The sequence below is a fragment of the Otolemur garnettii genome, unplaced genomic scaffold, assembly GCF_000181295.1.
Source record: "Otolemur garnettii isolate 467f Iridium unplaced genomic scaffold, OtoGar3 scaffold00031, whole genome shotgun sequence".
In the NCBI taxonomy this organism is placed as follows: domain Eukaryota; kingdom Metazoa; phylum Chordata; class Mammalia; order Primates; family Galagidae; genus Otolemur; species Otolemur garnettii.
The window spans coordinates 6,735,474-6,752,006 of NW_003852426.1; the positions used below are offsets into that span (position 1 = coordinate 6,735,474).

At 39.5% G+C, this 16,533-nt stretch overlaps 1 protein-coding gene across 1 annotated transcript in view; it reads right to left on the reverse strand.

The window, feature by feature from the left end:
* The window catches only part of SLC26A8 (solute carrier family 26 member 8), a 68,528-nt gene extending 58,312 nt beyond the window's left edge, over positions 1-10,216 (reverse strand). Inside the window, exons 1-2 of the mRNA XM_012804661.1 lie at positions 10,029-10,216; positions 4,548-4,687 (exon numbers count right to left, since the gene is read on the reverse strand). Coding sequence (XP_012660115.1) covers positions 4,548-4,687; positions 10,029-10,216 — 328 coding nt within the window. The remainder of the gene's footprint in view (positions 1-4,547; positions 4,688-10,028) is intronic.
* Positions 10,217-16,533: the final 6,317 nt, after the last annotated feature.

Consider the following 16,533-nt stretch of genomic DNA (forward strand, 5'->3'; position numbering starts at 1 on the left):
AAAAAAAAAAAAAAAAAAAGATGTTCAACCTCATTAACCATTAGGAAAATGCAAATTAAAACAATGATAAGAGGCTCGGCACCTGTAGCTCAGCAGCTAGGGTGCCAGCCACCTACACTGGAGCTGGCGGGTTAGAATTCAGCCCAGGCCTGGCAAACAACAATGACAACTACAACCAAAAAATAGCCAGGCATTGTGGAGGGTGCCTGTAGTCCCAGCTACTTGAGAGGCTAAGGCAAGAGAATCACTTAAGCCCAAGAGTTTGAGGTTGAGCTGTGACTCCACGGCACTCTACCCAGGGTGACATAGTAAGACTCTGTCTCAAAAAAAAAAAAAAATTAAACAATGATAAGATACCATTGCATACTTCTTAGAATGGCTAAAGTAAAAAAATACTAAAAACTAGACTATCAAAATCAAAAACTTTTGCACAAAGGATTCTGTTAAGAGGTTGAAAAGGCAGCCTACAGAGTGGGAGAAAATACTCTCAAAACACAAAAGACAAGAGGACTAGTATCCAGAATATACAAAGAATCCGCAAAATTCAATAGTAAAAATGCAAACAATCTACCTAGAACAAAAGACATGAAGAGTCATTTTATGAAAATATACAGATGGCAAATTAGCACACAAAAATATGTTAAATAGAATTAATTAGTCATTAAGGAAATGCAAACTAAAACCATAATGAGTTATCACTATATGCCTATCAGAATGGCTAAAATAAAAAACGTGACAACACCAAATGCTGATAAGGATACAGAACATCTGTATCACTCTTTAATTGCTAGTGGGAATGTAAAATGATACACCCATTCTGGAAAACAGATTGGCAGTTTCTTAAAATTCTAAACATGCAACTCCTATGTACTTCACTAATTGAGTTTTTGAATAGTTATCACAGAGAAATGAAGACTTGACGTTCATTAAAAAAACCCGCACATGAATGCTCATAGCACCTATATTTGTATGAATAAAAGCCACAAACTGGAAACAATCTGGATATCCCTTCAATGGGTAAATGTTTCAATAAAGTGTGGTATATCCATACCATAAAATACTACTCAACAATAAAGCATTATGAACAATTGATACAACTTGTATGAATCTCCAGAAAACTATGATGAGTGAAAAAAGCCAATCCCGATGGGTTGCATACTATACTACATTTATATAACTTTCTTGAATTGACAAAATTATAGAAGAACAGATTGGTGGTTGCCAGAGATTAAGGAAGGGATGGAGATAGGAAGTAGGTGGAGGTGGCTATAAAATGACAACATGAAGCCGGCGCGGTGGCTCACACCTGTAATCCTGGCACTCCGGGAGTCTGAGGTGGGTGCTTTGCCTGAGCTCATGAGCAAGACCCCATCTCTAAAAATAGCTGGACGTTGTGGCAGGCTCCTGTAGTCCCAGTTACTTGGGCAACTGAGGCAAGAGAATTACTTGAGCCCTAAAGTTTGAGGTTGCTGCGAGGTATGATGCCACGGCCCTCTACTGAGGATGACAAAGTGAGATTCTGTCTCAAAAAAAAAAAAAAAAAGACAACATGAAGGATGCTTGTGCTGGTGGAAATGTTCTGTATCTTGACCATAGCAATGTTAATATCCTGGTTGTGAGACTGAACTATAGTTTTGTAAGATGTTACCACTAGGGAAACTGGGAAAAGAGGAGACAGGTTTTATTTGCAGTTTCTTGCAAGTACATATGAATCTATAATTATCTCAAAATATGAAGTGTAATTTAAAAATACTGATGGGGCTGGGTGGGGTGGCTTAATCCCAGCACTCTGGGAGGCCAAGACAAGTGGATTGCTTGAGGTCAGGAGTTAGAGAGCAGCCTGAGGAAGGGTGAGACCCCCATCTCTAAAAAATAGCTGGGTATTGTGGTGGGGGCTTATAGTCCCAGATACTTGGGAGATTGAGGCAAGAGGATCACTTGAGCCCAAGAGTTTGAGGTTGCTGTGAGCTGTGATGCCACATCATTCTACCAAGGGTGACAGAGTGAGATTGTGTCTCTAAATAAATTAATTAATTAATTTAAAAAATACTGATGATATCAATTGCTGATGAGGATGTGGAAGAAATGGAATGCTCACGCATTGCTGGCGGAAATGTAAAATGATAGGTAAATCACTCTGGAAAACAGTTTGGCAATTTCTTATAAAGTTAAACATATACTTACCAATAACCTGCAGCTCAACTCTACCCTAGTGAAATGAAAATATATTCACACAAAAATCTGTATATAAGGCACCTGTAGCTCAGCGGCTAGGGTGTCAGCCACATACACCGTAGCTGGCGGGTTCCAAACCAGCCAGGGCCTGCCAGACAACAACTACAACCAAAATATAGCCGGGAATTGTGGTGGGCACCTCTAGTCCCAGCTAGTTGGGAGGCGGAGGCAAGAGAATCGCTTAAGCCCAAGAGTTCGAGGTTGCTGTGAGCTGTGATGCTATAGCATTCTACCCAGGGTGACAACCTGAGACTCTGTCTCAAAAAATTAATTAATTAAAATAAAAGACTTAAAAAAAATCTGTACATACGGCTTGGCGCCTGTGGCTCAACCGGCTAAGGCGCCAGCCACATACACCTGGGGTGGCGGGTTCGAATCCAGCCCGGACCTGCCAAACAACAATGACGGCTGCAACCAAAAAATAGCCAGGCGTTGTGGCAGGCGCCTGTGGTCCCAGCTACTTGGGAGGCTGAGGCAAGAGACTCGCTTGAGCCCAGGAGTTGGAGGTTGCTGTGAGCTGTGATGCCACGGCACTGTACCCAGGGTGACAGCTTGAGGCTGTCTCAAAAAAAAAAAAGTCTGTACATAAATGTTCATAGCAACTTCACTGTGACAACACAAAAGTGGAAACAAAATGTCTATAAATTAAAAAATGGATAAACTGTGGTCCAGCTATATAATTAAATATTATCCAGCAATAAAAATAAACTACTGATATAATAGTTTGCATGAATCTCCAAAAGTTTAATGCTGAATGAAAAAAGCCAACCTTCAAAATTTATATACTGTATGTTTCCATTTATATGATATTCTCAAAAAGGCAAACCATGGTGATAGAGAACAGATCAAAAGTTACTAAGGGTTATAGATTAGGGGACGATGTGACCAAAAAGACAGTATGGGGGATTATGGAATAATTCTCTGTCCAGATTGTGATGGTGATGACACAAACTTGTACATTTTTTTATTTTTTGAGACAGAGTCTCAAGCTATTGCCTTGGGTAGAGTTCCATGGCATCATAGCTCACAGCAACTTCAAACTCTTGGGCTCAAGTAATCCTCTTGCCACAGTATTTCACATTTAGTAGGGACAGGTTCTCACTCTTGGCCAGGCTGGTCTCAAACTCACGAGCTCAAGTGATCCACCCACCTTGACCTCCCAGAGTACTAGGATTATAGGCGTGAGCCACCAAGCCCAATACATGTGTTAAAATTCACAGAAGTATACACCAAAAGGGGAAAAAAGCCTGTTTTACTGTTTGATAATTTATAAATAAATAATAAATTATTATAAAAATAAGAAAATAAAAATAAAATGAAATGACAAGTCATCCCTTTTCCCCAATTAGCAGCCCTGTGCCAGAATTGGATTGGAGCCATGACTTGCCCGCTTGGCTGACCTCTTTTGTGCTGTCGACAACGTGCATGAACACAAGCTTTAACCTGCCTGTGGACTGCTGAGGAATAGAGAAGTGGAGGTGTTCAACAACAATCTGAGGAGCTGTAAACTACCCTTTGTAAAGGATTAGTAAAACCCTTTCTCTTTCTCTGTGGAAAAATTTTATTTTGGATTAATTTTCTAGCTCTGTTTCCCTGGAAACCTAATAATGGTAGAACATCAGCTGTGTTGCCAGTCAGAATTGCTTATGGTAAAAATGAGCCAAAATAGCACACTCCATCTGGACCAAGAGGACTGTAAATGAAAGAAAAATATCCAGTTGGAAGGTCTGGCTTTTGGTTTCTCTAGGCATAGTGACTCTTGTAACTGGACACGTCCCTTATGGACTCTGGAACTAACATTTATTGGACTATTACAAGAGTTGTTGATACCTATTTGGGAAATAAGCTTTCTAAAGCCCAGCTAACTCCTGCTCCTATCTGTGCGATCTTAATGTCTTACATTTGAACTGTAATTTGGGAGATCACAGAGAAGTCACTGGATTGCTTGTCACCTGCTGGAGAAATACTGACATGCTATGTTTCCCATGCTTCACTTTTCAAAGTATTGTAAAACCAATGCTGAGTAAGATGCATTGTAGTCATGAATGTGAAATGACTAGTTAAGGAAGGAATGACCAATTGTGGGCATTACAAATACTCTGGAAAGCATTCCAGGACCTGAACTAAACAAAGTCTTTTATAACCATTCTGGAGGGTTTAGAAATCTGGGAGGTAAGAGAAAAAATCATAATGATGTGAAAGAAATTCACATTTTTTCCTCTGTTCATCTAGTATAAGTAATTATTTACTCTTGGATAAATGGACAAGATATATTGACTTTGGATGAAAAAGCAGCTTCCTATTTTCCTTACCTTGGGAAACTTGTACAAGGCCAACACTTAGACCAGCAAGTAAGTCTCCAAGAAGCCAATCCTTGAATCGATATATACACACCCATTCTAAGAAGGGAAAGACTGTAAACATGCATCTTAGGAACTTGCGCCATGAGCAGCTGTGAGAGAGAAAAGACTTGATTAGGTTCTCCAAAAAATGCACACATAGCCAAGAAAAGACATAGTATATAATCCTTCTTCTCATACAGCGGTTTCTCATCAGCACTACTGACATTTTGACCTATTAGACCTGATTATTCTTTGTTGTGGGCTATCCTGTGCATTATGAGATGTTCAGCAACATGCTGGTCTCTTCCCACTAGTTATCAGCAGCGCACCCTTTCCCAGTTGACACAGCTAAAAATGTCTTCAGCAATTTTGTCCCTGAAGGACAAAAAACCCTCAGGTTCAGAATCAGTGCTATGTGTATGATAAGAACTAAACCTTATATGCCAGCATTTAATCAGTTCTATGTTTTTATAGATTGTTTAGAGAGACTTAAACCTACCAATTTTCCAGTAGAAAATGGACTGCTATTGCTTTTTTTGGTAAGGACACTATTTTGAGATAGGTAATGCTGATGGGTAATGGGATGGTAAACACATTTATATCATTCCCATATACTAAAATTTTTGACCAAATATTAACTCAGGCTTTGACCTTTGACAGGGGAAATTTATATAAAATATGGAATATGAACTCCTGTGTATATGTAGTAAGTCACACAAAGAAATAGCTTTATAAAATATTATCCTTGGACCTAGTGAATCTCAACCAGGTGCAATTTTGTTCCCCAACAGATATTTAGTAATAGCCAGAGACAGTTTTGTTCTCATGACTGGTGTCTAGTGGGCAGAAAGTCAACATTCCACAGTACATAGGGCATTTTCCCACAAGAAATAATTTTCTGGTCCAAAATGTCAATGGTGCAGAGATTGAGAAGACCTACTGTAGTCTTTTGAGTCATCTAAAACAGCAGAATCATCATCTATCAGTAAAAATAATTTGGTTTTGAATTCCTCTTTGTTATTTATATTTTAGCATGGATTTGAAAGCAGATAATGAAGATTTTTCATATCTGAGCTGAGCTGGATAATCGGGATATGACTATAACAACAAATATAACCATAGCATATGCGGGGCTAAAATATGTGCTTGTAAAAGAAGTAATATCACGTTTGACTCTCATAACTACGAACATTGCTATTCCTAATGTAATTAAGACTAAATAAATGTGACTTTGCCAAGGTCACAGGAATGTGAGAAAAGCTGGGGCTAGAAACCAGGTCTTCTGATTTCTAGTTCAGGGATCTGTCCACTCTACTATCTCCGCAGTTCCTATTAGCCAATGTTAAATCCTGCTCAGGAACCAGAAGCAAGACCATTGGTTTGGAAGAAACATCATTGCTATTCTAGGAGAGTCCCTGGGTATGAGGCAGGTAAGCTATTCAACAGTAGGGTCACACAAACTACTGGCCTCCTTTCCAGTTGTGACCCTCCATGGAGAAGGGTAAAGCACGACACTGGGGCATTTTGTTTCTCAACCTGGTTCAGTCTCCCTTCCTCTCCATGTGTCACTTCGCCAGCCACTCTAGGCAGGGGCGTCAGAGCTCCCTGGCATGGTTGAAAAATATAGTGGACATGGAGTGATGAGGCTCTAAGAATGACAGGAACCAAGGAGGAAACTGGAATCGAAGTTGCAGCTTATGGGGGATGTTAGGTAAGGCATCTTAAAAGTGAGGAATGTAAGAGTCAATATAAAAACACAGTGGAGATTTTGATAAGAAAGGGAGTATGGGGCAGTGCCTGTGGCTCAAAGGAGTAGGGCACCAGTCCCATATGCCAGAGGTGGTGGGTTCAAACTCAGCCCCGGCCAAAAACCACAAAAAAAAAAAAAAAAAAAAAAAGAAAGAAAGAGAAAGAAAGGGAGTATGTGCAGTTGCTAAGAGGAAGAGAATGAGGATAGAGATAAGAGGTTTTCTGCAGAAAAGAAGAGATGGAGTTAAAAGATCACTTACTTGGGAAAAAAACTCCCACATTTACTTAGCAATTTTTATTTCCTAGGTTCTCTACAAATACATACTTTTTAAATCCTCATAGTCACTTTCTGAGGTAGGTGCTATAATCATGCTCATTTTACAGGTGAGGAAACTAAGACACCATCGGAATGAATAGCTTGCTTAAGGTGTCACAGCTAGGAAGCTGCAGAACTGGGATTCAAGACCAGGTAGCCTGGCTTAAGAATCATGCCCATAACCAATGTGCTGTGCTGCCTTTCTCCTTAAAATTCAGAAGTGGAGAGAACTGTATATTTCATTTCTTTATTATCTTTTTGTCTTGGTAGAGACAGTTCTCGCTGTATTGCTTAGGCTGGTCTCAAACTACTGGCCTTGAGCATTCCTCCTGCTTCGATCTCCCAAAGTGCTAGGGTTATAGGCATGAACCTCTGTGCCCAGCTGAGAACTGTATGTTTTAGAATTAGGGAATAAGAACTGTTTTAAAACACATAGGAGGTACAATGGGTCAGATTTAAGTGTCCAGATGACAAGGTGAAGAAAATTGAAATTTTTTTGGAATATTTATTTCTAAGTTAGAAAAAGGCTATCATTTTGTAGACACAAAGCCCAGATGCCCTCTTTGGCCCTTGTCTCCTCACCCATCTTGCAGCAGAGGAAATGAAAGAACTGGGGCAGGATATCCAAGATTACAACATGCAAAAGGAAGGATATGGACAAAGAAGGCCTTAGGGAGGGGAAGGTCTGTGTGGAGGCTCTCCTCACTGTCACCAATATGTGCCAGTTGGCTAGTAGACCATGGTACAAGAGGAACTAATAAATCAGTGTGAGTGAGGACAACTTGAGTGATTAGGTCTAGTGCCATGATGTAGGTCACAAAGAATTCTTGACCTGAAGTTTATGGACCCCCAAGTGGTCTGTAGATAGAATTTGAGGATGCATGCGAACTTAAATAGGAAAAGATCTCTTTATTTTATCTAAACTCTAACTGATATTTAGCATTTTCTTCAAATATTAATGTTGATAACAAATCACAGTGGTACCAGCAGAACTTGACTTTGTTACCAGTAGAAATCACAAATATTGTTATATTACAATTGCTGCAAATATTTTGAAATACCATTTACACTCATCACTACTTTTAAATTATAGTAGTTATTAGATCCACATTATTAAATAACATAATTTGGGGATTTTCACATTTTGATAACTATTTTTCATGCATTTGGTTTTGCTTATAATCCTATTTATTTTGTATATTAAAAATTATTCTGTCCAAGACCAAAAGGTAAAGAATAGTCTTGTCAACAAATTGTTCTGGGAAACAGAATATCCACATGCAAAAGAATGAAGTTGGACCATTACCTTATACTATATACAAAAATTAATTCATGATAGATCAAAGCTAAACTTAAGAGCTAACACTATAAAATTCGTAGAAGAAAACAGAGATGAATATATACATGATCTTGAATTTGACAATAGTTTCTTAAATATGACACCAGAACTCCAGGCAATAAGAGAAAATATAAACACATCGAATTTCATCAAAATTTAAAACTTTTGTATGTCAAAGGATACAATCAATAGAGTGAAAAGACACCTATCCTACAGAATGGGAGAAAATATTTACACATCATATAAGATTTACAAACTCACATATCTTTTAACAGTTTAACATCCAGAATATATAAAGAACTACATTTCAATAACAAAAAGACAAACCTATTTTTAAAAAGGGAAAAGTAAATGAATAGACATTTCTCCAAAGGAGATAGATGAATGACCACTAAACCACATGAAAAGGTGCTCATCATCTTTAGTCATTAGGAAAATGCAAAACAAAAACAAAAGCGAAAAACCACAATGAGAAACAATTTCATATCTACTTTGTGGCTATGACTAAAAAATAGAAAACAGGGCAGTGCCCATAGTTCAGTTAGCAGGGTGCCAGCCACATACACTGAAGGTAGTGGGTTCGAACCTGACCCGGGGCCAGCTAAAAAAACAATAACAACTGCAGCAACAACAACAATAGCTGGGTGTTGTGGCAGATGCCTGTAGTCCCAGCTACTTGGGAGGCTGAGGCAAGAGAATCGTTTAAGCCCAAGAGTTTGAGGTTGCTGTAAGCTGTGACTTGATGGCCCTCTACCCAGGGTAACAGCTTGAGACTCAGAAAGAAAGAAAGAAAGAAAGAAAGAAAGAAAGAAAGAAAGAAAGAAAGAAAGAAAGAAAGAAAGAAAGAAAGAAAGAAAGAAAGAAAGAAAACAATATTGGCAAGGACGTGGAGAAATTGTAAATCGCCAATAGGAAAGTAAATGGTACAGCAGCCTTGGAAAACAGTCTGGCAGCTCTTCAAAAAGTTAAACATTGAATTACCATATAATTCAACAATTTCACTGCTAGGTATATCCCTAAAATAATTGAAAATGGATTCAAACATATCTCCTAAGCCAATGTCCACAGCAGCATTATTCACAGTAGCCAGGAGCTAGAAACAAGCTATATGTCTATTAACAAATTTTTGGAAAAATAAATATGGTATATAAATACAATGGAATATTATTCAGCCATAAAATGCTACAGTGCAGATAAACCTTGAAAACATTGTGCTAAGTGAAAGAAGCCAGAGACAAAAAGACAAACATTATGTGATTCCACTTAAATGAAATAGTTCCAATAGGCAAATTCATAGAGATAGAAAGTAGAAGAGAGGTTAAGATGGGCTGGTGGGGAGGGGGAAATGGAGAACTATTGCTTAACAGAGTTTCTGTTTGAGGTGATGAAAGAGTTTTAGAAATAGATAATGGTGATGGTTGCATAATACTGTGAATGTCAATAATGCCACTGAATTGTATACTTAAAAATGGTCAAAATAGCCAATTTTATGTTATATGTATATATATATTTTTTGTTTTGAGAGTCTCACTCTGTTGCCCATGCTAGAGTGCAGTAACGTCATCATAGGTCATTGCAACCTCAAACTCATAAGCTCAAGCTACCCTCCTCTCAAGTAGCTAAGACTACGGGTGCCTGCCAGGACGCCAAGCTAACTTTTTAATTTTAATTTTAGGGGGTCTTTCTCTTGCTCAGGTTGGTCTCAAACAATCCTCTTGCCTCGACCTCCCAGTGAGCTGGGATTATAGGTGTGAACCACTGTGCCCGGCCAGTCTTATTTTACCACAATAAAAAACAGTAAAAAAATTATTCTGAAAAGAGGTTCATTAGCTTCATTGACTACTGAAAAGTTCATAGCACAAAAACAGGTTAAGAGCCCCTGAATTGTAGGACCTAGCTAGCCACAGTGAGTGAAAAATTACACAATAAACTGCAGGGATTGGACCACAGGGATTCAGAGGAGGAGACAGAGGTGGGCACCAAAGGAGTCAGGTTAGGTTTTGGTCCTGCCTGGCTTGATGGCAGCTAAATGACTGGACACACGCACCGGCACTTGACGTGGTGTCTGAAGGTGGTAATGTCGATGTCCATGGTCCCAGAGGAAGAGGCCTTCCTCTTGTGCTCCTGTTGAAAGGTCTCCTCATTGTACACATCTCGCTTAACATCATATACAAAAGAACTTTGCCTGTTTTTAGAGCTGAGACCAGAAATGGTGCTCCTTTCTAGCTGCATCATTCCTGGGTGAATGAAAAGAGATCAAATAAAAAACCATTTTAAAAAATCTAGATCCTTAGCACATTTCTAAGGAAATAAAATTTCTATGCAATGATTTCTTTTATGTGTGAGATAGCGTCTTACTAGTTGCCCAGGCTAGAGTGCAGGGGCATTGCCTAGCTCGCTGCAATCTCAAACTCCTGGGTTCAAGTGATCCTCTTGCCTCAGCCTCCCAAGTAACTGGGATTACGGGTGTGCACTACCACATCCAGCTAATTTTTGTATTTTCTGTACAGACTGAGTCTCACCATGGTGCTCAGGCCGATCTCAAACTTCTGGTCTCAAGCAATCCTCCTGGCTCAGCCTCCCAAAGTGCTAGGGTTACTGGAATGAGCCACCACACCCAGCCTATATAATAATATTTTATATTTGTATAACATGTTTCAGTTTTACAAAACTCTCAAAACTGTACAATTTATGTGTATTATTCTCATTTTACAAATAGAGAAAGCAAAGCCCAGAAGTTTAAACAGTCTTAGCTGTTTATTAATAGTTAGAGCTAGGACTAGAACCCAGGTGTCCTCGTATGAAACTTAGTTTTCTTTATATTTAACTGTGTTGCTGTATTGCAGGAAAATGATACAAGAGGTAAAAGTCGACATTAATCACCAATTTTCACTGGAAATGCTAAAAGTTAAGTGCTCAATACTCTTCTAACTTCTCTATTAAAATGAAAACCATCATTATCCCTTTCCCCTTTATTTTTCTTCACAACACTTGCCCGCACCTGATTCAATATTTATCTATTTGTCCACTGTCTAATTCCCCAATGAAATGTAAGCTCAGGAGGCTGGACTTTGATGGGTCAAGGCGCTATTCCCAGCGCCCGGGATAGTGCTTTCTACTTAGCAAGCCCTCAACAAATATCTCTTGAATGACTGCCAAGAATCCAGTTAGGACCATAAGAGTATAGCAGAAAAAGCAGTGGATAGGATATCAGGGGATTAGTCCTGGCTTATTTTCTGACTAGCTATATAACTGGAGGCAAGTTTCTTAGAAACTGAATTTTAGCTGCCTTGTCCACAAAATGACATGGTTAGACAGCATTGGGGTTCACTTTAAGCTTTTTTTTTTTCTTTCTCTTTCCATTTTTTCTTTTCTTTTCAGATAAATTTCACTATGTAGCCGTGGCTAGAGTGCAGAAGTATCATCATAGCTCATAGCAACCTCAAACTCTTGGGCTCAAGTAATCCTCTTGCCTCAGGCTCTCAAGTAGATAGGACTACAGGTACCCGCCACAATGCTAGTTTTTAGAGATAGGGTCTGGCTCTTGCTCAGGCCGGTCTCAAACTCCTGAGCTCAAGCAATCCCCCTCCCTCGGCCTTCCAGAGTGCTAGTATTACATGAGCCACCATGCCTGGCCTTATTCTGCACTTTTAAAGAGTGATAAGGCAGAGTTAATGAGGGTTGACAGGGACCTATCTCTGGGACAAAGTATAATCACTCTTAATAATCTATGTTTAAATAATAAAAAAGGCATAAACTCTAAAATTCTTCCACATTAATGTGAAAAAGTATATATATATATACACATATTACATACTTCTAAAATATATTGTTAAACACTCAAATTACATACAAATAGTTCTTTTACAGGTGAGGCTGAAAACAAGTTTAATGTGTTAGTAACTTTGTTTTCCTTCAGAATGATCATGTATCATCATCATCACCACCACCATTTATTGAGCACTTACAGGCCAAGTGCTAGACTTTTTTCATCAGTTTATTTGAACTTACGACTTTATTTCATTAAATTTCCACAATTATTTACCTCATTATACAGGTGATGAAAAGGTTTTAGAAAAGTTAAGGAATTGGGCCATACTTAGATTTTTACCCTCAAAACATTGGGTAGCAGTAGTACAGTGAATAACAACCATTAGCTAAAGATCACAAATTCACTATAGCAGTGAGAAGGTGTTTGGGAAATACAGAAAAAGATGGGAAAGGTATTTTAGAATATCTCACTTAAGAGAATTAACACCTTATTTTTTTTACAAATAGAAGAGACAGAACTCAAAAAAAAAAAAAAAAGGAATATTTCTTCCTTTCTTTCCTCTACTCACAGGAATATTACCCAATCTTCCTTACTTTTTCCATGTAATCGTCCTATGCACTTCCATTACTAGAGTATTTTTGTTCCTGACAACCTAAAAGAGTCTAATTAACTTCTTAATTATAAAATTGCTGGCAAGGTACAGTATCTCACATTTGCAATGCTAGCACTTTGGGAGGCTGAGGCAGGAGGATCACTCGAACCTTGGAGTTCAAAACCAGCCTGAGCAAGAGTGAGACCTACCCCACCATCTCTACCAAAAATAAAAAATATTAACAGGGCATAGTGATCTGTGCCTGTAGTGCCACCTATGCTGGAGGCTGAAGTGACAGGATCACTTGAACCCAGAAGTTTCAATGATGGCTATGATGATGCCATTGCACTCTAGCCTGGGTGACAATGAGAACCTGTCTCAAAAAGAAAGAAATTGCTATCCCAGTCAGACTGAGGGTCTTAGAATCCAGCATTTTGCTGAAAATGGTACTGAGGCAGGGTTGGTATGACATAGGCCATGGTTGAACATCAAGGAACAATGGAGATTGGCAAAAGCAGAGGTGGCTACTTAGCTCCAGCAATTGTTGCCATGTTTAGCCCAGGATGGGCAGATCTGTTCTTTTCTGGAAGAAACTGTAATAGTAGATTTTTATGTGGCATCTTACGACTTCTTAATGTTGTCAATTATTTTACATATTTTTAAAACCAAAGCACACATCTAACTAAACACCTTTCCATGCCAGATTTGGTCTGAGAACCAACAGTGTTTTAACTCTGTATCAAGAGACTTGTTGAAGACACAAAATATCCTCATCTTGGGCAGAGACTATGGCTCAGTGGGTAGGGCACTGGCCCCATATACTGAGGGTGGCAGGTTCGAACCTGGCCCCAGTCAAACTGCAACAAAAAAATAGCTGGGCGTTGTGGCCTATAGGTCCAGCTACTCGGGAGGCTGAGGCAAGAGAATTGCCTAAGCCCAAGAGCTGGAGGTTGCTGTGAGCTATGACATCATGGTACTCTACCGAGGGCAATAAAGTGAGACTCTGTCTCTAAAAGAAAAAAGAGAGAGAAAAAAAAAATCCTCATCCTCTCCCATTAGTAATTATAGTTTATCTCCTATGAATTCTTCTCTTCTGAATTTAAAGTATTTGTGTTGTCTGTTATTGTACCCTTTGGAAGTATGGTATCCCATTTGTTTACTTATGGAAAGTTGTATTTCACTTTATTATCAATTTACTTGTTTATATTTTAAAAGGTGGCCCCCATCTACTAGGTTACGATTTGGTGAGTCTGCTTTTATTTTCACAATTTTATAAATTTCTATCATATCCACACTTAGCCTTCATTTGTTTCAGAGTGAAGAATACTACTCCATTCATGGTCAATTAATTTAGTGTTCCATAAACATTTATTGAATGCTACATGTTTAAAAAATACCAAAATATCATATAGTGCTATAAGAGTTTAGAGGTGGGAAAGATAGTCTTTAACATTTATTGCTGGCCTACCATTTACTAGTTTTTTTCTTACACATCATCTCAAGAGGTACATACCATCTTTCTGATTATGATTATACTCATTTTACTGATGACTTTAGTGAGTTTCTCCAAGTCATACAGCAATTAAATAGGAGAGCCAGAATTTAGATCTAGCCTTTCTGATTCCACTTTAGGTAATGCTACATTCATATACAACAAATATTAAGCCCTACAGAGTGGGATTAATAATTCCAGCATAGAGGGATGGAGAAAGCCTCCTAGAGGAGATATGATTGAAGCTTCATCTCGACTGGGGGCAAGGAAGAAGAACAGGTATTTCAAGAAGAGAACAGAATAACATTATATAGATGATAATAATAAGGCAAGTAATTCAGCAGACCCAAGTAAAGTTAGTGTTAAGCCCCCTAAAAAGTAGGTTGAGACCTATTCCTGGAAGGTCTTGCATATTGGATTGAACTGGACTTCTTAATTACTTAAAGTCTTTGAGCAAGAGTAGTAATATACAGATAGATGCACTTTGGGAAGAGGAATTATGTTAGTGCTATGGTCTAGAGCCATGTTGTCCAGCATGGTGGCCATTGGCTACATGAAGCTACTTAAATTTAACTTAATTAAAATAAAGCAAAACAAAAAATTCTGTTCCTGGGCATCACCTGTGGCTCAAGGAATGGGGCACCGCAAAAATAAAAAATTCTGTTCCTCACCTGCACTAGCTACATTTCAAGTGCTCAACAGCTGCATGTGCCTAGTGGCTACCTTAGTGGACAGTAATAAAACATTTCTATCATCACAGAAAATTCTATTGCATGTCCTAGAAATAGGAGATACTGAGGCAAAAAGACCAGTTGAAGACCATGATTATTACAGAAGTCTAGGGGAGGCTCTAGAATGAGGATAGTAGGCCAGGCAGGTGGAAATATGTCTTTAAAGGATTCATCAAATGTCTGGCTAAAGGCAGCAAGGAAAAAACATAACTTCCTTATTTTTCTTAGTAGTTTTCTCTAGAGTTTCTCTAGTTGCATTATGTCAGTCTTGATTTCATAGAAATCCTAGTGGCTCATTTTTATATATCAGCAAGACCATTCTCAACATGATACAATGACCAGAAGCTCCTCCTGTCAAGGAGGCTCCACTTAACAAGACCTATTGAATTAGAAACTCTAGAAGTGGGACCCAACAGTTTGTTTTAAGAAGCTCTCCAAGCTGAGCATGGCGACTTATGCCTCTAATCCCAGCACTGTGGGAGGCTGATGTGGGAGGATCACTTAAGCCCAGGAGTTTGAGGTTGCAGTGAGCTATAATGACACCACTGCACTCTGGTAGCTTCTGTGACCCAGCAAGATCCTGTCTCAAAGGGGGGGGGGAAGCAGTTTTGTAGGTGATTCTAATAAAAAATAAAGTATGAGCTCTTTCACCCCCCTATACTACCCATAACCATCCATTCTTTGATTTATTTACATAATGTGTGTTTAGAATATTTTAAAAGCTAAGAATAAAAAGTTTTAAATATAATCCAATTTTCTGCCTATGGACCCAATAGGTATGAAATCCTGAAAACTAGTATACTTGCAAGAGTAACTTTCTTTTCTTTTTTGAGACAGTATCAGTAGCCATGGGGTTGAGTGCAGTGTTGTTATTGCTCACAGCAACCTCAAACTCTGGGGCTCAATTGATCCTCTTGCCTCAGCCTCCCCAGTAGATGGGACTAACAGGCCCTTGACACAGTGCCGGGCTATTTTTAGAAACGGGGTCTCACTCTTGCTCAGGCTGATCTGGAACTCCTGAGCTCAAGCAATCAACTCGCCTAGGCCTCCCCACCAAGAATATCTTTCCTCTCATATTATCTTTCATGTGTTTTCGGTAATCCTGGTAAGACAAACTTCACTTCCAAAATTTCAAAATAAGCATTTATAATTCCATCAGAAACAACCTTTAGCCTATTGCAACATTTTTTTAATAGAGGATGTACTGGGAATATAGAAAAGGTATACGCAAAGAGTATTGCCTCTGGCATCTTTTGGTCACCGTGTAGTGGCTGGAGTGGCTGGGGGTGACAAGTTCTCCAGGCCATGACCACAGGACACTCAAACATAGGATGATTACCTTCAATACGACGCCGCGAGAGTAAAATAAAGTGTGTCGGAGGGATGTTCCTTGGGGTGGGGCATTGGAGAAGCCTTTACAGGGCGACACTGACGGGAAAAGAATGGGCAAGGGGAAGACGGGTGCGCGTTCAGTCAGAGGGAATAGAATGAAGAAAAGCAGTGAGCTCTGAAGGGACCAGGAGCGGCTGGACGTCAGGTCTCAGGAGGAGATGGATGGGGTAGGTGGTGGGGCATGCGGCCCAAACCAGTCTGGGGCTTTTTACAACCTTCAATCGAACTGGAAAGAATTCAGCTTGCAAAAACGCACACACTGTCTCTTGGCATTGCCATTCCACATAGCCTTTCAAAGCAGAGACAATACCTGAGAGATAAGCTCCCAGGGACGACTGTCATTCATTAAGCCCACAATTTTGTATTTTTTTGCAGTTTTTGGCCGGGGCTGGGTTTGAACCCTCCACCTACGGTATATGGGGCCGGAGCCCTACTCCTCTGAGCCACAGGCGCCGCCCTAATTCCACAATATCGGCCAAGCACCTGCAACACGCCTGGTCCTGCTCTGGGGTCCGCGCCGGGCCGGGGACCCGCTATAGCCTGGCCGCTCACACCCCACAGTCCCCGGCGCTC